General features: G+C 39.0%; 2 protein-coding genes across 5 annotated transcripts in view; one reads left to right on the top strand and one right to left on the bottom strand.

Moving 5' to 3' along the window:
• The first annotated feature begins 45 nt into the window (after positions 1-45).
• On the top strand, positions 46-4064 carry ING2 (inhibitor of growth family member 2). The gene is made up of 2 exons (XM_027456298.3): positions 46-305; positions 2788-4064. The coding sequence occupies exons 1-2, from the start codon at positions 137-139 to the stop codon at positions 3456-3458; spliced, it is 840 nt and encodes a 279-aa protein (XP_027312099.1). The 5' UTR covers positions 46-136; the 3' UTR covers positions 3459-4064.
• Positions 4065-4200: 136 nt separating this feature from the next.
• Positions 4201-26359, bottom strand: part of RWDD4 (RWD domain containing 4) — a 43691-nt gene continuing 21532 nt past the window's right edge. Inside the window, exons 11-20 of one of the 4 annotated variants that reach the window (XR_011808989.1) lie at positions 23457-23637; positions 20774-20903; positions 18920-19101; positions 16155-16260; positions 15371-15521; positions 13761-13855; positions 11767-11946; positions 10966-11077; positions 5529-5685; positions 4201-5006 (exon numbers count right to left, since the gene is read on the bottom strand). The gene's annotated coding sequence lies outside the window, so the exon portion shown is untranslated. Of the gene's footprint in view, positions 5686-10965; positions 11078-11766; positions 11947-13760; positions 13856-15368; positions 15522-16154; positions 16261-18919; positions 19102-20773; positions 20904-23456; positions 23638-26359 lie in introns of those variants that run through there. The other 3 variants (XR_011808988.1, XR_011808990.1, XR_011808991.1) reach the window with 3 other exon arrangements.

Raw genomic sequence — 26359 nt, 5'->3', positions numbered from 1 at the left:
AAGGGCAGGGCGCCGCGCATGCGCGCTGCCCGGCGGCGAGGGGCGGGGGCTGCGAGCGGCCGTGGCTGCGGCTCCGGCTCCTGTGGCGGCGGCGGCGAGGAGCGGGCAGCGGGCGGGCGGCCGGGGGGGGGGGGGGATGATGCTGGCGGGGCCGCAGCTGGTGGCGGGGCCGGCGGCGGGCGGCGGCGAGCGGTCGCGGCTGCTGTCGCTGTACGTGCAGGAGTACCTGGAGTGCGTGGAGTCGCTGCCGCTCGACATCCAGCGCAACGTGTCGCTGCTGCGCGAGGTGGACACCCGCTGCCAAGGTGGGCAACGCCGGCCGCTGAGGGGTAGGGTGAGGGGGGGGGCGGCCGTTGGGGCGGTTTAACCGCCCGGCAGCGCCGCACATGCGCCCGGCGGGGCGGAGGGAGGGGAGGGGAGGAGGGGGGGGCCGGGCCGGGGCTTCCTGAGGGGACCCCGAGGGCCGTGGGGGCCGTGGGGGCTGTGGCGGCGCCCTGGGGCGGGCTGCGCTGCCCCTAACGCCGCGCGGGGTGGGTCCGCCCTGGAGCCCTGCAGCCGCCCGTGCGCCGCCACGCTGCTCGGCCGCTTAAAAAAAGGCAGGGAAACAGGCTGGGAACTCGATAAAATATCGATATATCCATAGATATATCCATATAGCCTAGGCCCGGGCCTGCGGATCAGCTGGAAGTGCTGCTCGTACGGTTCTGGCTGGGGGGAGGCGGTGATAGCTCGTGGGGGAGGAGCGACGCCGCTCCTGGGCTTGGAAAACTGAAACCCGGCAGCTTCTCGCTAGCCCCGCCGGGCTGAAGCGCGCTATCTGGTCGTGGCTCGGCCCCTTCAAACCAGAGGTGTCGGAGCTATGTGGCAGGGTGTGCGGGTACCCCCATCCTGGGGGTGAATACGGAGGAGGTTTGGTGAACTCACCCCTCGCCGTGGAGTCCTTCCTTCTGCTTGGGAGAAACCCGGCACCCCTTTGGAGAGCAGGTCCCGTGGTGGTCCGGACAGGCTGCTCCGGGGGACGATCAGCTTAAAAAGAAGGTGTCTGCAATGCAGAGCGTTTTTTTTTTTCTCTGTCACTATGGAAAAACAAACAGTTACTGCTCGTGCATTCTTCCAGGCAGGGCATTCCCTATCTAGGAAATCCAGAACTACACCTATGCCACTTTTTTTGCCTCTCAAGAGAAGGTGAGGTGGGAGATAGTGTGGGGGGAGTACCTTGCTCCGCACTCTTCAGGAACAGAGTAGAATTTTTTTCCCTGCCAAGGCAACAGATGTGGCTGTGCTTGTAGGCAAACAGAGCCTGTGCTTTTAATGCTAGCCGGAATAGTAGCACTGAGGAAAAATAGGCTGCATGACTTATTAGACAGGCAGAGCACCAATTTTTATCTTCCCCTCGTGAAGGTCTCAAGTTAGAACAAAGTGCTGTTGGCTTCTCCTGTCACGTAGGCTGCAGAATTTATAGTAAAAAGGGGCTGTTTGCACTTAAGCTGCCATTTCAAGATGTCAGCAGGGAAAAAAATCACGGTGAACAAAGTTGTGATAATATCTGTGGCTTCCACTCAGTGGGAGCTTGAATTATTTCAGAGCCGTACAAAGCAGGCAATATTCTTTAAAAATGAAAGCCAGTTTGTAAAACACGGGTCTGCAGAAAGAGAAGGATTGTACTACATGCATTCTGGTCACAGAAGTACGTAGTTGAGTATCGTACATAAATTCCCTTGCCTGTTAAAATCTTCAAGCTGTTTCCAAAGGAACCAGTGCTGTATCTAACACTACATCAGATCTCGCTGTCAGTTCTACTGATCTAGTTCCTTCCACTGCAGCAGTTCCTCTGTCTTTTATGAATAGATCGAGTGTAACTTTTGGTCTAGAAAATACTATTTTAAAATCCAGCAACACAGAGAAGTAGAGAACAGACAAAGGCTGTCTGATGAGGCATTTGTTCATCTCCTTTTTGGGTTCACTAACCTTGTTTCTAAGGACTAAATGTCGTGAAAGATTCGTAGCAATCCCTGCAGGTATTTTGCATGACTTGTGAAAGAAAAAAGCTTAGGAGTGAAACCGAAACACTCGTTACTAGTAGCTTAAAAATATCCCGTGATGCACTAAACTGTAGGTCATCTGTCCTGAAAAGTTCAATCTTTATTTAAAATGAAACTTGCTGTAGCTTCTTTGTAATGTGAATGCACCAGTTAGAGTGGTTTACGTTGACTTAAATCCCAATTGTACGTTTGCTAATGTGTAACTTGAAGCGTCATAGGTCTTTATAAGTAAGTGCGGTTGAAAATGTAACACCAGACCTCTAGGTGAATAAGAAGGGGAAGGAAGAGGACCTGAATATCTGGAGTGCTGTCTGTGACACATGATGGCTACACGAATGACATGAGATTATAATGAATTCTCAGCTTCTTTGTATGACATAAGCTATCACTGGTTTGTAGGTGTTGGAACTACCATAGAAAGGGACTTCAACAAAAATTCCTGCTTTGTCAGGTGCTGAGGCAGCATCTGGACTATCCACGCTTCAGCAGTGGTCGCCCTTCTTTTTGCAACGGCTTTAATAAGCTTGCTTTTCTGTAGAACATGAGAAACTTTTCTCGCAACAGATTGCAATCTTAAACACTGATTTGATGTTCACATGCAACTTGAATTAAATATTGGATCTAGCCCACTAGGGTATACTATAATTAACACTTGTACTATTTCTTTTCTGTTAGAAATACGTTTTTATATTTTCTTGAGTGTGTTCAATCTCGTGTAATTGTTTCTATTATCTTCATTCTGTAGAAGCGCTAAAAGAAATAGATGATGTCTATGAAAAATACAAGTCGGAAAATGATCCCGCTCAGAAGAAACGCCTGCAGCAGCATCTTCAGCGTGCGTTAATCAACAGCCAGGAACTTGGAGATGAAAAAATTCAAATAGTTACTCAGATGCTAGAACTGGTAGAGAATAGAGCCCGGCAAATGGAAACACACTCTCAGTGTTTTCAAGATCTGTCTGAGAATGAAAAGCCTCTGGAAAAGGCAAAGATGGAGTCCTGCCAACCGGAGAGGTCTTCACGGAGACCTCGTCGCCAGCGAACCAGCGAAAGCCGCGACCTGTGCCATATAGCAAACGGGATTGATGACTGCGATGACCAGCCACCTAAAGAGAAGAGATCTAAATCTTCGAAGAAGAAAAAACGCTCCAAAGCCAAACAAGAGAGAGAAGTCTCACCCGTAGAATTTGCAATTGACCCTAATGAACCAACTTACTGCTTATGCAACCAAGTGTCTTACGGTGAAATGATAGGGTGTGATAATGAACAGTGTCCTATCGAGTGGTTCCACTTCTCGTGTGTTGGACTCACCTATAAACCCAAGGGGAAATGGTACTGCCCCAAGTGCAGAGGAGATAATGAGAAAACTATGGACAAATGTACTGACAAATCAAAAAAGGATAGAAGATCGAGGTAGTGAACGCAATTTGTGTTTTAAAGAGTTGGTCCTTTTATATTAAAATGTTTAATTTCCAGAGAACGCTGTTTTAGGAAATGCATAAGACTATGCAATAATTTTTAATCTAATATTAATGGAGTATTAAAAGCTGTTATACCTTCTGTGAATCTTTAACTTTCTGCACTGAATAACCAAATAGTTGAAACAGGGTGGCATCAGACCTTCACAGAAGACATTACAAGCATATGGCGCTTGATTTCAATTTAACCCCACTAGTATTTAAAAACAAAAGCAAAAACAAAAAACCTCGTGAGTCTTGAAATAATGGTGGTAGGAAAGATACTGAAGAACTCTTCATGTTATGGGGAAGGCACTGAAACACCTCACCTAACTGCTAACCTTAACAACTGAATTTGTTCTTTATCCCAGGTCTTAAGTTTCCAATTTTTGTGTTAACATCACACATTTGGAAATAGGGTTTATGAATTCAGCTGTAACTGTTAAAGTCTTCCAGGTTAAAAACAGACCTTCAGTGACTTTCATATGACCAATATGTTATTTCAAGGAAGAAAATACCATTAACTTAAGCTTTTTTTTGTTGATATTAAACTCTTCGTGACTTGACACATAGGAGTCAATTTTTGGATTTGACAGATGTGGTGTGTAAGAAGTTTTGGATTTTCTTAGTGGGGTTCTGCTGGGATTCTGTTGAGCATCTTGATATGGTCTTTATTGTTTAAGATGGTCTCTGTAGTGATGAAACCATTTCCTTGATCACTTGTATTTTGCCACTGCCTATGCAAGCCTTGAAGCTGTAGAAGGATCCCGTGAGAGGGGATATTGACATTTCTGGGAACAGAAACTGCAAGTGTGATGAAATCTTCATCATAATCTCTAGAGATCTGGAATATGATTGATATTCTTTGGGACATCAACTTTGCTTTCCTTCAGTAGTATTTTGATACCTGTGTGGCCACACCTGGGTTTAAGTATAGCACAGTAGCTCTTGGATTTGGGCAACTATCCAAAAAGCCTGAAAGCAAAAGCTTTCACTTCAGTATTGATGATGATAATAATTTAAAATTTTTAAAAAGAAGTGTGGCTGGCATACAGCCAATAGACAAATCCTAGCAGATTTCTGAAGGGCTTTAACATTAAACATTATTTTTCTGAAGTATGCTGATAGTGTCTAAACTTAGCTGGTTGTTAAAAGTTTATTTTTTAACTTCCTCCACCCTCTAGAGGAGGTGGAAAAAGATGGAAACAGCTGCTTCTGCTCCTTTGCAATGGGAGATACTAACAGAGGAGAAATAAATGGTATACCAAAGCTTATACCTAGGGTTACGCTCAACAGTGTTCTTACTTGGAAGACTGCCTGTGCCCTGGCAGTCTTGGCAGGGCAGGTAGAGCAGGCGCACAGGTTATCTCTAGGTGGGCTGGAAGTGTTCTGAAGTCTGCGTAGATCTCTGTTCTTTGCTGCTACAGTCTTCCATGAGGGCACAGATGAAGAAGTGACACCATCTGTGGCCAAGTACGATCGAAAAGCACAGCTGAGTTGAGAACAGCCTGGAAGGCAGAGGGAGCAAAAGCAAGCTGCTGTGGATGAATATCATCCCAGCTCAATCCTGCATCTCCACTAGAGGGCTGTGCCGGTCGGGGCTGGAGGGCTAGGTGTGCTGCATGTAGTGTAACAAAAGCCTCATCGCTGCTGGGCCAGATGGTATGAATCAACGGGAAGGTCTCCAAATATTATTAGCTACATAAAACACTGAGCCTGCTTCCACAATTAGGATCTGATTCCTTAACGGGATTTTAGCATTTGCAAGTAATATTAGTTAACATATGGCAGGGGAGTGTGGAGCCAATATTCTGAGCTTTAAAACTTTAGTTTAAGTGGACCAGCTTCACTGGGGAGATCCATGCTGCAGTAAGTGAACTGCACTTGTGGGAAACTGCCCCAAGGGCTTTGACCATCAGTGGGATAGGAGGGAATGTAAACCTTGCTCTAAGGCCCTGAGTTGCTTTCCAGGCTATCACATGATAAGGTTGCAAAGAGGGGATCATTGTTAATGACTTTGTCCAGAGTACCATGCAGATGAGTGTCTCAAGTTCTCCTTGGTGCATATTACTCCTTTTTATATTTGTTACAGCTTAATAATCCTTAAGTTTCCTTCCTGGGAAGACTGGAAGGCTTGGGCTGGGGATTGTATCAACAGGTAGTATGTCCATAAAATGGTGATGCTTCCTAGGGTTAAAAAGAAAACAAAACCACACCCATTTAAGTAAACACCAAAGTTGCAGTAACAAAATGCAAGTGAAATTGTAATTATTAACATTACTAATTTATCTTGGAAAGTACACTTTTATTTCTGCTAGCTAGATCAAGAATGTGTTTTTCAAGGCAAAGAAGGGAGCTTGTGGGCCTTGTATAATCACCTGGAGTAATTGCTGAAGTAGGGCTAGCATACGCTGTGGCGGTACAGAGAAGTTCAGATTCTGACAGTGGTTCAAATACCTCTAACAAAGGGATGCTTTCTGTCATGCTAACGGCCCTTCTGGTAGGGAGAATGACTTCTCAAGGTTCCCAGTGAAGATACTGCTGGGGAAACAGCGTTTGCTTTGCCTAATACTGAAATCACTCGAATGCAGGAATAATTCAGCATTAGTTTATAAGCAGATAAGCAGCGTGCCTTGAACATACGTGGGTGCATCTAAAGTTACCACTCTTACATGCTTTTAAGTTGTTGCTAAAACCTGCATCAGGAAAGACCTGATACAATCTGTCAGTCAGCATTTCACCACCTTTTTAACCAAACCCAGGTTTTGTGGTTTTGCATCTGTTTCCATGCAAGATCAATGGTAATTACTGAAGACACATGCAAGATGCTACTATGAAATCAAAGGTAAGTAGGGAACTCTTAAATTGCTTCTTAATGTTGAGCTCCTATTCTGAAAGGAATGAATCTCACTTGCAAAGTGAAAAGGAAATACAAGATTCTAGTCAGTTCGTCTTGAAGATAGGCATTGGTTATCATGAAGCAAAACTAGATTCTTAAAATATAATCTGGGCAACAAACTGTGTTGGGAAGTTGATAGAGTGTACATAACTAGAGGAAACTGCTTCCTCTCTGGAAATTAATACTTCATCTTAATTCAGCATGGATCAAATGTCAAGCTTATATTTTATTTTCTTTAAGCTTATGAAAATGCAGTGTATTTTTAAGTTCCTGCTTTTTGCCTTTCAGTTTTGAAGTAATGCAAGTTCATCAGCAGTGAAAGGTCTTTATAGCTATTTAAAAAAAATGGCATCAGAGCAAGATCCTTTCTTGAGCGCTGTCCCATGGACCAGTTTCATTAATCTTGACAAAATAACAATTTCAACCAACCAAGCATTAAACCAAAACAAAAAATAGACCTAATAGAAAGCTCAGTACTTTAAAAGCAAAATGAACAATTTAAATTACTGCCTATATGATGAGGCCATCCTGGTATCTGCAGCAGTTACTGCATTTTTCTGGACAGGTCTTGGATACTTTGCAAGATCAGTAGAAGTTTCCTCCAGTTACCGTGTCTCACTTTATTGTGTGAGCTGCCTGAATCCAAATATGGTAAATCAGCAGTTGGCAACAGGTACAAATACCTTAAAGGCAGTCTTTTGCATGCTGCCATACATTCATACCTGTTGATTGCTACAAAGCACAATGATGATTCCTCTGTATTCAAACTAATTTTAATTGTATTTCTCCACCAAACATTAAATCTATGCATCCTGAAATGGTAAGGTGCTACCGACAAGTCCTGAAACTAGTACAGAAGAGTAGTAAGTGAAATGCTCCATTCTCCCCTGAACTTATCTAAGTGAAGACAGTGGCATTTTCTAATTTCGAAGACCTTTTCTCCATTTAAAGCCCCTAGTTTCAGCTTGAAAGAAAGGACTACCATTTGCCTGAATGCATACTTAAGAATGCATACTTAAAAATGAGCGGTTTGGCACTTCTGTAGCTGTACCACTTATGGCTGCAACAGATCAGACTTTTAAAGCCAATCTGGCTTTTTGTTCTTTAGATTCAGTGGGGCTGAACTGCACGCTGTTCAGTTTCCCCTAAAGTCCAACTGGTCTATCTTGATAAAACCGCAGTGATTACCACATGAGCAAAGCGAAGGGCTTTGGGTTCTTTCTTCTCATCTGCATACAGATGTCTTTCATTAGATGTCTTAGTCTCTGGGAGTTCAAGTTTTTGATATTGGCACCTCAGATTGAAGAAAATATTGTAGGTTCCATATAGAAACCTTTCTTGCAATTTTATGTAGACTCCCACCCTTCTTCATCTTCCCCCCAGTTTCTTTATACTTGTATACCTGGATCTAACAGAGCAATGATAAAAGCCGCTCCAGCTCATGAAGATACTTTTATCACGTCAGGCAGTACATCTGAAATCCTTCTATTGCATATATCAAAGGTAATACTGTCTGCTTAAGGTCCTGCATTAAACTCAAGTGTCTGGTATGTTAGTCCTGGAAGGTACCTAGTAGTGTAGTCAGGAAAAAAGATAGAGTATCATGGGCAGGCAATGAAAAAACAACTTGTCTATGCTGCAGTTTGGAAGCAGGATATCTGTATTGTTCTCCATCAGCACTAGCAAGCCTGGTGGAAGAAATCTGAGGCAGGGCAAGGGTGTTTAGACCTGTGGAAATGCAACAGTCTGGAGAAACAGGATTGTACATTATGAAGCTCCCACTAGACTAGCGAGGTGAGGTTACAAAAGTAGTTGCACTTGCTGCTTTTCTTTAGACTTTCTTATAGAACCCTAACTGAAGAAAGGTTAAAAAAAACTCAAATGGTTGTTCAGGTGTGCATCGCTCTGCAATTAAGAGTAAAGCATCTGATCTTGAAGATGAGCACCTCATAGCCTATTCACCTCCCTTCTCAAAACTTCTGAGTTACTTTATGCTGTTTCCTTGAGAAATGGCTTTCTAAATCCTATTTACAATGCATAGCTTTCCTTGGGCATAGCGAACAGTTAAGTCTCTGAATAGCTGGTCTTAAAGAGATCTGAGATACTCCTTATGTTTTTAATCATTGGACAGTCTAATTCTTCTTAAGGTCTTCCTCACTGCTAGTGGATTCTTGTTCAAAAAAGTCTTTTTCCAGTGGAATCGATGGTTGGTTTTGCATCTGATCCTCTTAAGATGCTGAGAGAGAGGTTGTAACTCACACCCACAAGAATTGTTTTTCTGTCCAGTGCTAGTTAGATAGATGTTGCTGTCAGTGGTAAAAATAGATGATACAACTGATTAAGTCCCACAGACTTGTATCTCCTAGAAGAAAATGTTTCGTTTCTTATTTTGTTGTAGAAGAGGCATGGTATGTCACACAAGAGTTCAATGAGCTTGAAATCATCTCCTTTGTAACAATGTTCTGATTATCCTGCAGTCTTTGGAACTGCTACAGAATTATGGATTTCCACTAGAGCTGGCTGGTAGACAATTCTATTTCGTGAAAGTTTTGACAATTTTTTCATTAAATGAAGCTGTCCTTTGTCTTTAAATCCAAGTCTCTTTTTAAAATCAAGCTCATTACATCTGAATCCTTTCTAATTTTTGGTAGGGAAAGGGGTTTTATAAACTTGTTTTGACAAATTCTACATTTTTTTCCCCTGTGTCCTTTTGGTTTACTAGGTAGGGCAAGTTCAGGTTTAAGTAAGTCAGCAATGTTTTGAATGTAACAGCAAATGTTAGGCAGGAGTCCATCTCCATTCTGCTTCAAACAGCTAGGAAGGAGATGGTGCTGCTCCAGCAGAACACTACTGCAGCTGATTTCATACTTCTCAGAGATGCACTTCACTCACTGCACGCTTCTTTTTTTTTCTTACATATACATCACAGAAGTTATAAGTAGCATACACAAAGATTCAAATTCTAATTACTTCTCCTTTACTAACGGCCTATTTTACAGCATAGAATGTGTTTAGCACAGAAAATGAAATCCTCCCTATAGTTTTGTTACCACTGAAATGGTAAAACTAGTGACTGAATTCACTACGGTAAGTGTGCACAGAACTAGGAGAAAGTTACAGTTCATAGTTAGAGCAGGGGGGAGCAACAGGGTACTTCTATGTTTGAATGTAACATGAGCTAAGAAGCCTAAAAGGAAACTCTCTCATCTCCTGCTGAAAAATAGAATGGACTAAAAAGAATTTGAGAATATTTGAGAGTAACTTTCAGTAAAGAAATTAGGATGAAATCCTGTACCAATTTAAATAAAACTCTGTTGAGCTGGGTTCTACCCACCATGCAGACTTCCAGCTTCCTTTGACTAAAGCCTAAAAAAAGATTAAAGCTCCATGGCAACTGCTATCTTAACTCCTGACAGCCATAGTATAAATTACATCTTGGAAAAAACTAATACTGAAAGTTTTATTTAGGTCACCAGTCATGCTAGGAAATGGTAGGATTACAGATGCCACCCCAAACTTCGTTCTGCCCCTGCAGGGTCTCAGTGAGGCAGAGATTCTTGTGGGAGGCAAACAGGATGCTATCTAACTCCATGCAGTACAAACTTAAAAATGTGTCAAGTTTTAAGTGTACAAATTTGTTTCATACTTTTGGGGAAAAGACTGGAATTTACTTGCTATTGTAGCCTTCCCATGAAGGATACAGCAAGGTGCATCTGGGAGGCAGAATCTCAGATGGGTATTAGTGACTTACCACAGCAGCTACGTTTGCTGGCAGGGGAAACACTATTGCCTGTATTTTGTCTTTTTTATTTATTTTTTAATGGGGAGCAAGATGGACAAAAGTTGTGCAATTCATTTGCTTGCCCACAGGTGCCCCATCATTCATGCTCGTACAGTGTGCCACAGAAGCTGTGCGCTCCTTTGGGGCTTGTATGGAAACACTCTACGTGCTTCTTGAGGTATTTATAACTACAAAGAGATTTTCAGTTTGTCTGGTGGAAATGAATATAAAAGGACATTAGAAGTCTAGAGTGAAGGGAGTCCGTGGTAAACAACAAGAGCAAAAACAGATCTCTGCCTAGTCACATGGAGATTGCCTAGTACTGCCATTTCTTTAGTTTGACTTTCCTGCTCCTTGACTGTTTCTGACCCTGTTCTTTCTGGACTACTTTATTTTCAGGCCTTGAAGAGTGCCTTTAATTGCTGTCTGTGGACACCTTTATTGCAGTGGCTGCATGCTCCCTGGTCTGTCACCTACTGCTCCTCTTCTGGAGCTATGCAGACCTGAAATTATCGTAATGCTTTTTTTGGCGTTATCAGATATTGAAGACTTAAACTTTGCTATCCAATTTTAAATGAGAAAGAACCCATTGTTTCTCAAAAATACGACCAAGATAATAAAACTATACTAAATCTGCAGCCCATTTTATAACTATGTTATTGCCTACTTAGAAACTTTGCTTTTTAAATGTTCAACACTAACAGACAATCGTTCTTCACTTTCTGGAGAACTGTGAGAAAATAGAACTGTAGAAGCATTACCAGTACAATAACGAGTTTTTACAGACCTGCAAGCTGGGCTGCTCTTGCTCCTTCTTCTAGTAGCTGGAGTTGGCTGATCACAGCCTTCATAACTTGAATAACTTTGTGCTGGTGTTCAAATGGACCAAAATTTCAATGCTAGGAACGGATTTAAAAAAAAAAAAGTAAAAACCTCAAATATGTATAGATGGTAAATTCTATCAGAAAAGCAAAACCTAGTTTTTATTTTTTTCCCCAAAGATTTAATATTGATGTAATGTGCTAAGGAGATGCTAACAAACGTGTGTATTGTCAGTTGAACACAGTAACTTGTATAAGTTAGCCGCTGGAGTGGAGACACTGGCTGCAAATGGCTTTTGAGAGACTTTTAAGGAAGTTTAGAAATGGCAAACAAGTTGGATTTCTGAATATCATTTAGATCACTGGATTTTCTGCATCTGTGAAGAAATGTTATATTAATTTTGTAAAACTTGGAAATGTCAAATAATGATAAATGAAATCACCCACAAATAGATCATTGAACAATTTCTAAATAAAAACATCTCCTTTGGTTGGCTATGATTTCCAATGCAGTAATCTGTAATCTCATGATAGTGTATACCAGAGTAACAAATTCATCTATGTTACAATTGCATTTTATTTAGTGATAGAATGTGAGAATAATTTTGAGTCCTTCCCCTCTTATGCTATTAAAATATTTGTGGTAAACTGTAAAGGTACTTCTGGATGATTTCAACATAAAGAACATCATAATAAACTTGTAGTCTAAACCACGATGATTACCATACCAGAGCTACTCTAAAGTTGACTTCAGAAGAAATACCTACCTATTTTCAAAGCATCGCCAGATCAGGTAAGTTACCAAAGCATGTGTTAATTCTTATGTCTGTGCTGCAGTGGGCCCTGTTTGTCACGGGGAGATGTACTCTGATGCATTAGCTGATGAAGCTTTACTGAGCCAAAAGGCTCTTCTTCCTGTACATGTGCTATGTACGCGCTTTGGAAACCTGTTCAAGGATAAAATATGATGCTTCCATGAAAAGTGACATTTTAAGTATTTTAATTTTTCTTTAGAGAAATCCTGAATATTTTGTCACACACTTGTGACTGTTGCCATGGAGATAGAATTGATTTGGGGAAGCAGGTCAGACATAAGTCTCTTATTAAATAAATTCGTTTTTGATAACAACTTTCTCTCTTGTATTTAATGACTTGCGCCTCATGCCAACAAGTGCAGACAACAACAGCAGATAAGAAAGCACCCACGAATTTCAAAGGCTTGATTTTGTGGCATGCACTAGAGTGATTCAGCTGCAGCTTCAGGAACTGCCAACTGTAAAAGGCTACTAAAACTTACAAGAATTAAATGAACAAAAAAGCAGCTTAAAACTTTTCTTAATACTTCAAATCCTGTAAGTGCATCGCAGGAGGATCTTGCTGACTGTAACCAGAAATATTCCTGTATCTATTCAGTCTCCAGATGAAGGATTTAAAAAAAAAAAAAAAAAAGAAAAAAACCTTGGTATTTTGGAATACAGCCTCTAAGCAGAAGTTGATTTAAAAAATTCAATAGGACGAAGTTGTTATTAAGATTGGGTTTGTATGCTTGCCAAAACAACAGATCACTTGTTAAGGCTCTTTCTCAAACCTTATGGCCAATGTAAATCCCCACAAAGATAAGCAGAATGTGCCCAGATTCTAGTCCTATTTTCCCTTCTCACTAAATTAAGCACAGCTTCTAAATGCAATTCTCTAATGAGCATAATAATGAAAGACATACTTTCATTCAAGGCTTTATAGCTGAAGCTAAGTTCTCCAAGGCTGACTGCTCTCAAATACCTTTTACTTCCAAACATATAATCATTTTCTAACAGCTTGTGTCTGTCCTCTCCAGCCATTTCTCCAAAAGCATTGTGCAGTTACACACTTTCAGCAGTGTATGCTCCTATTCAACAGCCCAAATTACTGAATCAGGTTCAATTTCAAACTGTGTACCAGTAAAATATGGAATCTACACAAAGCTGACTGTTCAAAAACTGGCTCAATATTTAAAAAAAAAAAAAAACACAACAAACCCATGGACACACAATGATGCTGAAACTTTACTTTTGCCTTGCATAGCAAAATTGAGAAGAGGCGCTAGATAAATGCTCCTGAACTAAAGCCAGTCATGCAAATCCTGATTAATGAGATGGCTCTAAGCTCATTCCATTAAGATAGTCCTTGTGCTTTCAGCAAAGTGCCCAGGTTTTCACTGAAGGCTTAGCTTAAGTGCATCGACTGAAAGCATCTAACTAAGGTATCCTAGTTGAAGTCTTCTAACTCCAGGCTCTAAAACAGGGCTAACCTTCTGCTGGGTCAGGGTTTTTATGCTCAATGGCAAGGAACTGAAGCAATGACTGTGGTATTGCAGTTTTTGCCTTGCTTTTGAACAACATAGGAAGATATAATATTTATTATATCTTTATTATATTACATTAATATTATATAACAGGGTATTATGAGTTTCAGTTGAACATGTACTAATATAAGCAACTTCATTAAAATACAGACTGTATAACTTTGGCATAGTTTCTTTCAGTCTATCATTTCAAGTAGATTTCTGTTTAAAACAAAATCCATTAAAGATCACTGATACCTGATTCAGTAGCAGAAGCACAGAATCTATTCAATTATTTGTGTTTTGTGAAATTACTTTGTCAGCATTAGCCAGCTTCCTCATTTATCCTGTCTCAGCAAGTCATTCATTACAGGAGCTTGAACTAATGATTATGTGTGCCATACAGGTAATAACAAAACAGGAACATATTCAGGAATTTACCTGATTTCCATCATGACTCCAAAAACAATTCCACTGGGATCATCTGTAATTGCCACGAAGTACACAGTTGGTTAATTTTTCAATTATTTTTTAACCTGAAATTTAGAAAAACAGTCATTTTAAGTACATGCATGTCAGGTAAACGTTATTCTTAATTTGATATTAGTCTAAGGAATAGCACTTTAAGGATTATTTAGTATAGTACAATAATCAATTATAATTAAAAAACAGATTTTTAGGAGGACAGGATAAACATGGCATAATTTTGTGTCATTGCAAAATAAGACAAAATCTTGTACGAATAAATAAGGAAGTTGTTTTAAGACATTCTGAAACTCTAAGTTTTGGAAACCACACTTAATGGTAGATGGAGTTCAAATAAGCAACAAGAGAAGAGTTGTAGAAGACAATGACTTCTAATGAAACATAGAACAAAGCCTAGAAGCAAGAAAACTGATGTGAATGAGAGCCCTCAGTTAAGTGAAAGTTTACTTGTGAGAGGAAAGGAATAACCGAAGTGAGAAGTACAACAATTCATGTCCTTCAGATTGAGCACTAAAGGTTTAATTAAGGCTTTAGGAAAAAAATAAAAAATAATAATAAAAAAAAAAAGAACTGACCAATCATAATGACAGTGAAGCACTGGAATATATTACTTCGAAAACTAAAGATCTCCAGTGACAAAGGTGCTACAAGACAGGCTAAACAAACACGTCAGTGGTGGTTTAATTATACACAATCCTGCCTATGGGCATGGGGAATGGATTGGATCAGCAGTTCTTCAGCTGTGGGAAGGCACTGACACACTGCTGGAGACCTAGACAAGGCTCAAGGAGAATTTAATCTTATCTTTCTCCTTCTTCCTACCTTTTCCCCTATAACTTCTCTCTGAAAGCTATTTGAAGAATGTATTGCTCTCTGCCTGTGGTACAGGAGGGGAGCAGAGCCAGCACATACCTCCTACGTAAGGGCAAATTCTGAGTATCACCAGCAGCAGCCAGCTGGGTGGACACTTGTTGCATGTTCCTCACATTCCCCAGCTGAAAGTGGGAACTTAGAGTGGGAAAAGCTGAATGGTGTTGGAGGTTATGTTACCATAGTGGTACAAAGTCCATGTGCAATGCTGTCCTTTATCTTCCCAGGGAAATAATATTATAACAATACATTTGAGATCTGCTGAAATAAACGACCTCTTAAAGGGATTTCCAGTTCTGAATTCTTGTTGCATATGTAATTAACTACTCACAAAGTAGTAATATTCTTCATGCTCACAGAAAATGTGATAGATGTTCATATATTTTAAGCAGCAAACCTGGATACTATGCTTTGGTTTCTACTCATTCAAAAAACACAGGAAGAATGTTTCGCAGTATTTTCTTTGATAAGTGCTAATTTTTGGTGGAAGGGAAAATGAGTGGCAAAATGACTTCATGAATTTTTAGCAGCAAGAGAACATGTTCAGTAAGTACTTCTCACTTTGCTGATCAATTCTGAGCACTTTCATGCAAATATCTGCACTCTAAACTCTCAGTTATTTTTATAAATATCACATCTAGCAGCCGCTTTTCAATGTGAACAGTGCATTTAAGCTTACAAAACACAATACCCACCATTCCAGTTTCTAAGCTGAACAGTGTGATACAGTCAATTTTCTCTTCTTCGCTGTAGTTGAGAAGCACCAGACAGTGGCCAATGTAAGTCAAGACAGCAGTGTATTGAATGAGGATGGATGTGCTAGTTTCAAGAATACGGGCTTGCAAACTGAACACAGTGAGACAGGGTACGTGGTTATGAGATCTCTGATAAGTCAGTCATAAGTTCAAGACCTTTTCTGCAGATTTGTATCAATAGAATTTCCACTTAGAAAATTAAGCAATCAAGGTGTGGACTTAATTATGACCATGACTGTCAAACACTTGCCTAATCAAGAACTTTCTGATACCAGATCATAATGGAAACTATGGATTTAGAGCAAGATAGAAAGGAGTGACATTTAAAAATAAATAAATAAAAAAATAAAGGAACATCATGTAGGACAAAACAGTTTCTCAGCATTCTAACAGGTGTTGCATAACATACCTGTCAGTAAGCCGAACAGTATCTTGGGATTTGAGAGAAACTGTGATGCTGTGAATTTTGTGTCTTTTTTTAAAAAAAGGTCTGCATCATACCAGATGCTGAAATAATTTGTTTCACTATGTGATATAATTTCTTATCACATTGTATAACAACAGGGCATTTGGTTATTTGTATTATAGCACCTAGAACGCAACACATTTCAAATAATGTAATTACAAATACATGAAAATAGAAGACAGAGTAATCCCACCTACCTCATCTCATACAAATTATTCATACTTGCAAGAAAAGGCATATTAAGATGTTGTTTCTCACCTTTTCATCTCCACTAAGCAGTACTGATCAATGACATTATGTTTTCCAACAGTAAGTTGCAGTCTTTCCATTTCTTGTTTTACCTCCTTCTCCAGTCTGCAAGGTTCTGGAAAAAAAAAAAAAAATTGCCATTTGTCACTTGATACAACCTTTTGACCACATTCATTGAAACAAAATTCCTTGGAAGGAAGATACACAAACCATTTACTAGTTGGTCACCACAAGTGTAAGGTTTCTGGAAAACCTGATTATTTTTCATCTTTTGTAAGCAAGTGATGATAGCTTGCATCTTAAATTACAATGAACAGCAATGGTGGATTGAAGATAAATTTCTTGCATTTACTCAGAAGTCAAACAGACTGTTTACAGCTTTAGACTTTATGAGGTCCAAGAAAAGTAGTGAGATAAACTGTCAGTGTGCTTACCTTCAGTTCACCCAGGACTGTCTTGCCAGTAGAGAAAAAATATGGGCTACAGATGAAAAAAACTTTTGGAGACCACTGGTCTAGAGTGATGTCTAGAGAGACAATGATGCTACTTAGTATCACAGTGAGCATAGTCACAGTTCCTATTTCCCACTTCTTAGGCAGCTACGGTCACTAATTCTCGTAGATGAAGAAATACAGTGGCCTTTGACAGAAGATGGCCTGCCAGAATAGACTCTACAGGAGCTTTGTCTTTGTATTCTGGCCTCAGTTGACCCTTTGCAAACCCAGTCTCCAAATTCCCAATGACAAAAAGGTCTCTGGCAAAACAATAGGATTCTTTGATATCACATGTTCTGGGAACAGCACCAAGAGATCTTATCCAAACATTTCTCACAGACCTCACAAACACTAGGGAAAACCAATTCACTGCAGTTGGCACAGGGAAGAATGAGTCGCATCTTCCTGCTCCAGTGAAGTCTTTATTGCTGTTAGAGGGTTTTATCCCCAGAAAGTGACATTTTCAGAGGAGAAGGAAGGCAGCCTTAGCTCACAGTTTGGGTCCCATAGTAGCTTTGAAGCTAACAAATAGAGTTGATCTTAACTAGACTTGAAGTTTCTACTCAGATGCACAATATACTGTAAAGAATTGCTTATTTTCCATTTTTAATTTTGCCTAGAGACACTTCCATGAGTATCTAATAGATTTTAATAGAATGTCTTTGATGTTAATGATTATCATGACTCCAAAAAAAAAAAAATGACGGTTGACCAAACAAACATTCTATTATTTAGAATATTCTATTATTCTATTAAAATTAGTTAGCAGTTAGTTGCACAGGGAATTAGCATATGATTTTTCTATACTTATATTCATGGATGAGGCAGCATCAGAAACAAAGTGCTACCTAGTCTCAGGAAGGCCAAGCAGCAGTTCTCCCTCAAGAATTGTCTACTCCTTCCTTTGGCAAATAACAATGTAATGACCCACCTGCTTCTTCACATACTTCTTTTTCAAAAGCTGATAAATTAAGAGAATCCAGTAAAAATATAAAAGAAACCACATAGCCTGTTTTGTATAATTAATTATCTAATTAAATGTCCTGTTTAGTTAGGTTTTACATAAATGAGAAAAAATCCATAAGCATGCACACCCTCCTCCCCCAGTTTACTGAATAAACTTGCATTTTGTACATGTAAAATGGGCCTTGGAGAATCTCTAAGAGGCTAATTCTTCATCTGTAAAGGCAAAGAGTTTGTATTCCTCATCAGAACTATTTCAGTGCTTTCTATAAGTCCCTTATTCATTCTAACACTACTGCATTGTGATTTTACTATGTTCCACACTGTAATAACTATGACATTGCTATTCATGAATATAACATTACCTTCAAGACAAAAAAGCAACCCACACACCAATCTGTGACTGGTAGTTATCCATCTTACAGGGTTGTCTCTATTAGGTTTTCAAGTTTAAAGTGGCTTGATTCATGTATCTTCTGAACACTCCTATCACACTGATCTTTAATTCCATAGCACAGGTAAATATATGTTTGGTTTCAACACAAGGCTGAAATCCTGGTCTCACTGAAATCAGGAATTCATTCTCGTAGTTCTGAGCTTTCAACATAAAAAACAAAACAAAAACAAACAAAAACTTTTTTTTTTCCAAAACTTGACTGAGAGATTCTAAGAAGTCTCCACAGGAAGACGCTGTGAGGACGACTCTTTTGGCTCTTTAGCCAAAACTTGTTTTTAATTGGATGATTCCAGCCGTGCTTAGCATTGTGTACATTTATGCTAGTGGTGAAGGCACCATTGCAAAGGGTTAGCCCTTTGCAGCAATGTGTAAGCTACTTCAGAAATGGGCAAGACAACGCAGGCACAAATTACAGAATTAGGACATTGTGTCGGTTCTTTACAGCAGAACCATCTTTTGAAGGCTTCAGTCATTTTCAAACACAGCATTGTGCCTATTGTGACACCTTGTCTACTACCCCTAATCTGAAAGAATGTTTAGACATCAGAGAGCTGCCTATTTTGAATTTACCTGGGACAATTGTGCATTGCCACAATTTCTTCACCTCCATCTGTGTTTTTTTCATTGCAATCTTGTTAGAGATGTTCATGCGAAACAGTAGGAAATGACATAATGTATCACAGTAAAGTAAAAGAGATTATTGAAATACATTAGTACAGACTGTGCAGTAACTGAAGAATATGGAATGACAATATTGGTCATTTGAGATTTCTATCTACATGATTCTATCAGAAGTGAATTGATCCATAGAAACAATTCTCCTTTATTGAACGAATGGTAACAGAAATTAAACCACTCACCTCCAAGAAGAACTGAAGGTAACTTGGTCATATGCCCACGGTCTTCAGGTTCCTGAATATTATCTCAGTGGTATTAGTATTTGGAATATGGCTGAATACTATGTGATGAGAGCCCAGATGATTAACTAAGCAGGTGCAAATAAGGTCATTGCTGAAATTTTCTGCCTTCAAATGGAACTTGGCTGGGTAAAAAAAGGGATAAAAACACAGATTTTTTTACAAGTAATTAGGTACCTCACATTGCTGGAAGGCAGCCACTACTATTTTCAAAAACTCCTTAAGAATTTAGAAAAGGTGCTCTTGAAAGTGCTCATAGGCCACCAAATTGGGCACAGGTTCATTTTCTAGAGAAGAATATAGTTTCTAAACCTACATTACCTGAAAATCACAAAGAAGTAGTCATTAGCTCCCTCCTGTTCCCAGAACAGCAGTCACAGAGTCTTGGCATACCAAGCTTACCAAGCACATTGCTTTTGCTAGCACTGAACACCATGGCTTCTTTTCCATTCCAACATAAAAGAAGAGTCTACTAAAACAGAAAAGTTGTCTGAAGCCTTGTTTTGTCACATCACCACATAAAACCTGAAGACTAAGCACATATACAAGACAGAGCAAATTCCAGATGTATATGTGCAACACAGTGCAAGAGGTATGCGACAATATCAGTTCTCTACTGTCAGAATCAACTAGACGAGTACATTACAGAATAAAACCCAGAAGCTCTGATGCAGCCTGATTGGACTTCTCAAGCCAGTTGTGACATGACAAGGAGGGGAAGGGCAATGTTATTACTCTTGCAGTGACTGTTTATGAATAAAAAATCTGTTTTTTATTCAATTGGATTGCCATATGTACTAATTAATCACACATTGTAATGCTAAAAAAGAACACCATGAACAGTAGCTGGGATTACTGTGGTTTAAGTTTCATTCTTTTGAGATATTTTGCCCCGTCTCTGCCTGAACTGAATCTCAATGCAGCATGCATTACAATTTGCTGTTCTCCCAAAGTCATTACCACCTGGCAAATCTAGCTTTTAAACCCTTCAGATGTACCAGTGACAAAATACAGGATTTAATACATCAACATGCATTTTGGATTATTCTCTTAATGATCTCTTGAAAATATGGCCATCTTGTATTTCTTCCATCCTCTCACACTTTGTCTTACCTCCCTATGGAAACTATTTTTATCTTTAATATAGAAAACTTCCAATGCAAATGAAAATCAAATTATGAGTGGCAGACACTGGACTTCCTCATTCTAATCCTGTCAAACCCACTGCAGAAGGAATTATGATGGCCCTTTTCTACTGTTGTATGTTGAGAAGTGGACTAGTCATAGTTGGAAAAACCTGTAATTTGTCAGTGTCTACAATGTTTACACAGAGCAATGATGAATAACGGTAGGACACCAACTGAGAGAACGATTCCTGCCATGCATTAGCACAAATCCGTTTCTCAGAAACTTCAGTTTGACAATCTCAACAAACACTGCATGCTGGATTGGCACATCAAACCAGGAAAGCATGCCCTTCATCTTACTTTCAGAAGAAGTACCTGTATTAGCACTTTATTAGTGGAAGACATAGTAGACTGTTGAGCGGATGATATAAAGAGATGAGGGAATTCATAGCTACAAAATGTTCTCTTAATACTATTTCCTTTTAACATTTGTATTATATAATGACAAAACAGTAAATATAGACCAATGTAGGAAGCATAACGAAATTATGAACAGATCTAACAAAAAAATAACAAAAATATGACAACCGAAGTCTCATATTTAGTTGAATTCTGAAAAGGGATTTTTTTTGTCCTAAGTTTTCAGTGGGGGAAAATATTTTCAACTAACCTGTGTGCATACAGAATATAATCTTTCACCGAATTCCTCGATATAAGTATGAAGCAATCTCTGTGTATAGGAGGATCTAATGAATAAATGTGTCATGCAGTAACTGGCATGAGACAGTCTGATCAAAAACCTGAAATAACAACCAAAAAAAAGCACAGGTTCAAACACTGAACTGAGCATATTTCCTGTGCATGCAGCTGCCATATATTCCCTGCTCTTCCCTGACCTCAGAATAAAATATGAGACAATAAAACTCTGAGGGGAAAGGAAGTGAAATGTGAAAACAGAGAATATGAAAGTATCACCCCCACAAAAAGCAAGAGAGAATAATAAAACAAATGAGAGAACTGAAATGTCAGCGTGAATGAAATGCAGAAACAAAGGAGAAAGAAAAAAAGCTGTCAAAAATAATTAGGAGAGTAAAAAAGCAATCTAAGAAAAATAAAAGAAATGAAGGGTCACTTCATAGCTAGGTAACTGTATCTGAAAGGCATTATAATACAGGCTCTCTTCTCTTCCAAAAATAGTTGTAAGATTTTCTCTCTTTTTATTTTCTTTAATTAAGAAACTCCTAAAATGTACATTCAAAGTGTCATATGACTCTATTATTTATTCTATAGCCATTGCTGAGGAGGAACCATTGTAAACTATATAATTGAAGGCTTGCTTTGCTTTTCAGATTTAGGAGTCTCCTGCTAATCTTTCTGAAATCTTTACTTTTGTCTTTCTATTTACTACATTTGACAGATTAATTCCCATTGAAATGCTGGAAAATGCCTATAAAAAATCCCAAGAAGTTATGTCATTATTTAACTAAATTGATGGCAAAATAAACACACAAATGAGTCATTCTTTCTGTAATGCTGAAATATGGATAATGAGCCCTTTGTAAGTTAGATAGAATCCAGACAGAATAAAACATTTAAATAATCTATTAAAACTTCATGTTTAAGTATATATGGCAATTTCTAACTGAGAAAGCCATAAAGCAAACTCTATTAGACAGCAATTTGATATCAACTTTCTCGTATCTTCCTCTGAGGGGCTTGAAAAGCTGTCAAGGAGCAGAAACATGAGTTGAAATTGAGGTTATTTATTTTGATTGTTACTGCTTTTGTATGACAAGATTTTCAGTTTGAAAAATAATCTCACACGAGGTCTAGCAGGCTGTCTACCCACAATCAGTGGTGTAGAAAGCAGATGGAACTATTATCTGTTCATCATTCTAAATTTGTCTGGATCTACCTGAATAAATCTCATGAACAGATCTCCATCGATTCCAGGGAATCTGAGCAGGAATCACTGATCCACAACATTCTAATTGTGTTACCAGGGCCCAAGTTATAAAGAATGGAAGATACTTGCCTGTGAGGTTGGACCTTCCTTGACAATGACCTTATTCGGTAAAATACTGCTCAAGGCAGAGTTCCACTGAAGCTAATGGATATAATGCTCTAAGTAATGATGTGAACAAGTCAGAAGACTTTAATTTCAAACATCAGAATGGTTAAAATACAGCACTACTTTTTTTTTTTTTCTTTTTGTGGTAAGGGAATCGTAACGACAATATGCCACAGCATTTTCTAAGTGTCAGTATATCATGCCTTTTCTAAGTGATTTTTTTCTTAATTCTAGCCTTAGCCCACCATCTTTAGTGAATAAAAATTCAAATGAGTCATCCTATCAGATGGCAATTAGTAGTGGATACACTATAATGACATGCAGATTTTATTGTCACCATTCTACAGGATTTACTGTTTGGTCCTGTCGATGTAGAAACAATAACGTTTATTTTGTCAGTTCACGAGAGATACAAGAAAAATTAGCTCTATACTCTTCTGAATGCTCATCTAAGCCATCCAGACTTATCAGCAGCATTGTATTCTTTACAAAAAATTCCAACAACTAGGAAATCTCTTGAAATCATGCTCTAAAATCTTTAGGTAAAGAAAACAGAAGACACTTCAGGTATTGTAGGTATCTAACACCTTGTTTTTAGTACTCTATTTAGTTGTAGCTTATCCCATTGTCATAATGTAAAATGAAAAGTAAGTATAATGAGTTAAAACAGTTTTAGGGAAATTAATCAGGAATTGTAAGAACTACTTGATGTTCTTACAAAGGATTAACTTTCATGTACCAACAGCATTACAAACCACTGTGAATCTTGTGACAGCTACCAGAGTCCAGAGTTCAACCACACACTGCTATGAAATCTTTCTGCAAACTCATATGCACTGAAAGTAGAGTTCAGAGAATTGTCGAGCATCTGGAATGATTCAGGGAAGGCAAACGGGAAGATTTTTGCTGCTTCTTACAAATGTTTTGCTGGCATTATTTTCCATGATGGAAGGCACTGAAATAAGGTAACCTTAGTTACCTTATTTTTTTAAGCATGGTTTATCTGTGTTGATTTGAAGAACACTAACAGGCCTCATTTTTATAAATAAAAAGAAAGCATACCATGGATTAAATCCAGCTCCTTTCTGCAAATGTGTGTAAAGCAGACTGGCTGCTGGTTTCTTTCTCTTGCTAGAGATCACTAGCGGCAGCTGGACCTCATGCTTAAGGGAACCTCTCAGAAGGAGTCAAGTATAGCCCTGCTTTTCTATTGTCCCAATATTGAGGGAGCATGGTTGCGTCAAAGAGCACCATGAGTTCTGATTTTCCACATAGTTCTCACCTGCTCCCAGGCTAACCTGAGGACAGAGACCTGAATCCAAACTCCTGTGAAGTGGAAGAGAAGACCTGCAGTAGGGAATTGGAAGGCAGATCAAAATCTGACAGCTCTTGGCTTCGGCTCCCTCTGGTGGGTAATGCTTACTGCAGAGAACAGCAGAGTAGTAGTGGTCCAGGGAACAGCCCTGAAACAGAACAAAGTCAGGTTGCCAAAGTCTTCTTCAAATACACAGAAATACACTGACAGAGCAATGATTAGAACTGAGATCAGAGCTCTGAGCTACGACTCAACACATTTGCATTGAAAAGAGGAGATGCAAGATTCATGTTAGAACTGAACTCTCATCAAAATCAGAGGAGAAAAACAAAGAGATTGAGGGTTTGTCCCAGGTGGAAACCTATTTTCAGCATCTAATGTCCATTAGAATAAAATAAGGAACTTGTTAAGCACTTATTTTCCGACAAGAACATTTTCGTGGATTTCCATTCTTGACTGATATTTTGGAGGCTAAAGTTTGATGTCCTTTCTCAAAAGCATTTTATTCTCAGGATTCAGAAAATATTTACTGTTTCATGAATTTCATACCAAAAAGATTATTTATTTGTTACAAAAGTTTTAGCTCCAGTGGAAAAGGAAAATATCTTTTCAAGTCTCTGATATCTCACCAACAAAACACACACATTTACAAGGTGAATCAACTGAACATTAAAGCAAATTTATTATTTATATTATTTATATTATTGGATGCAATTCTAAGACATTCTACAAGAATGATGCAAACACTGTATCGCTTTGTCTTAAATACTTGGGTTATGATAATGGTAGTTTGTAATAGCTATAAAAATTAAAATAAACACGAGTAACCCCTGTGCTACAAAACAGTACTGAAATTTTGGTTACCTCAGAAAAATGCATGGAGATTTTGCAGATATCAGCAATCTGTTAGCAGAGGTTTAACACAATTAATTGCACATTTCTGTTCTCACCACTGGCATCAATAGATCAAATAATTTTTGCATCCCTATGTTAAAACACACACATATTTATTTTTTTTCCTTTCAGAAGCTTACTTGTTGATCTGAAACAAGTTCAGATGTTTTGTTATTAATAGATGCCTTGTTGGGAGAAAAACAACATTCCCATCAGAAAACAGTAACCAAGCATGAGAGCATTTGGAGTAAGAATAGTCACATGAACTCATGACTGTCAATGTACACTGATGGTCTTCAACTGACTGAGTCTATTTTCTTCAGGCATAGTACCAACTGAATCAACTGAAAAGTCTGTTCATTAAATTATTTATGGAGTTGCATCATACCTAAAAAAAAAACACTAAGCTGTAGGCATACCTTTTACATCACAACTTTCATTCTGGATTAAAAAAACAACAAAGAAACCAAAAAAAAAACCAAACACCTTGCAGATTCTATAAAAGACAATCCTTTCTATTATTTTCTCCTTTAAGAAAAGAAAATCATTCAACTGCCAGATCCAAATAACGAACTTGTTATCAGAAGCTCTTCACTAGATACATAGTTTTAATTGGAATTCAAAGCAATTAATAAAATACCCTCGAAACCTCCCCTAGAGTTAATTTAATTACTTCCCTCTCCCCTTACGGTGCTTCACGTTTGCCTTACATTAACTAGCACAAGGTTCTTAGGGTGTGAGTTATGTACAGTACAGACAGGCTTGTGGGACTGCATCCTCCTTGTGGTCTCTGCAGGCTAATTAATGGGTGAATTTATGAATCCCCTGCTTCTGGGTGGCCTGGAGACTGAATGGAATTGTTATAATGCTCGTAGTACTGTAATAAGACACACAAAACTCATGCTCCTGGCATTTATCTACAGAGGTGAGGAGGAAAACTGCTTCTCCTTCTCATACATAACTGACTCCACCAATGCATGTGTGCGTATAGACAATATTTGTCTATAGGGACAAATATTAGATATTAGGAAATCATTCTCCCATGTCAGACTGGCTATTATTTTGGAAGATTTTCCTTTGCTCCTGCAGCACTGAAAACAGTGTCCCTTCTTACCATCACAGGTGACCTCAGGTTGGGAAGGACCTCAGCGAGTCTCTAGTCCAATCTCCTGCTGCAAGGAGGGCCAGCTGGGAGATCAGGCCAGGATTTTCTCTGCATCTCTTGGCCATAAGGTTCAACAGGTGACACCAGGTATCTCCTGCTGCCAGCACACAGCTCAGTCCCTCAAGGATGTTAATGCTCTTATCTTACTAAATTTAACATGGGGTCTCCTTGTGAATGCAGTGGCCCATAAATAAGAAAATAATACAATAATAATAATAAGAAAACAATAATAATAATAATAAAATAATAATAAAAAGAAAAGTGATGCATGGTGCAATTGCTCACCACCAGCTGACTGATGCCCAGTCCATCAGCAGTTGCCCACCTCCCACCCCCCCAGCCAAGTCCCCCCATTTTATTGTTCGGGGGGCCACCACAGGACAGCATGGACATCCCTCTGGGCCAGCTGCCCTGGCTGTGTTCCCTCCCAGCTCCTTGGGCACCCCCAGCCTCCTCGCTGGCAGGGAAGCACACGAAGCTGACAAGTCCTGGACTTGCACTGCACTGCAACAACTGAAACATCCGCGTGTTATCAACATGATTATTGTCCTAAATCCAAAACATGGCACCATACCAGCTGCTATTAAGAAAATTATATCTACCCCAGCCAAAACCAGGACAAGTGCATAATTGACTGGGTAAACAATAATTTAAAAAAATAAAAAAATCTGTTCCAACAATGCAAATTTTTTTCTTTTAAATATTTCTGTTTAAATTTATCAAAATTAACTTACCTAGGAAAGCAATCATAAGCTAGAGAGGGGCTGCCTTTGCCACTTTTCCCAAGTAATTTGTATATTCTATACTACCT

Source organism: Anas platyrhynchos, chromosome 4, assembly GCF_047663525.1.
Source record: "Anas platyrhynchos isolate ZD024472 breed Pekin duck chromosome 4, IASCAAS_PekinDuck_T2T, whole genome shotgun sequence".
Taxonomy (NCBI): domain Eukaryota; kingdom Metazoa; phylum Chordata; class Aves; order Anseriformes; family Anatidae; genus Anas; species Anas platyrhynchos.
The sequence above is the reverse complement of the archived record's forward strand: the minus strand, read 5'-3'. Positions and strand labels throughout refer to the sequence as shown.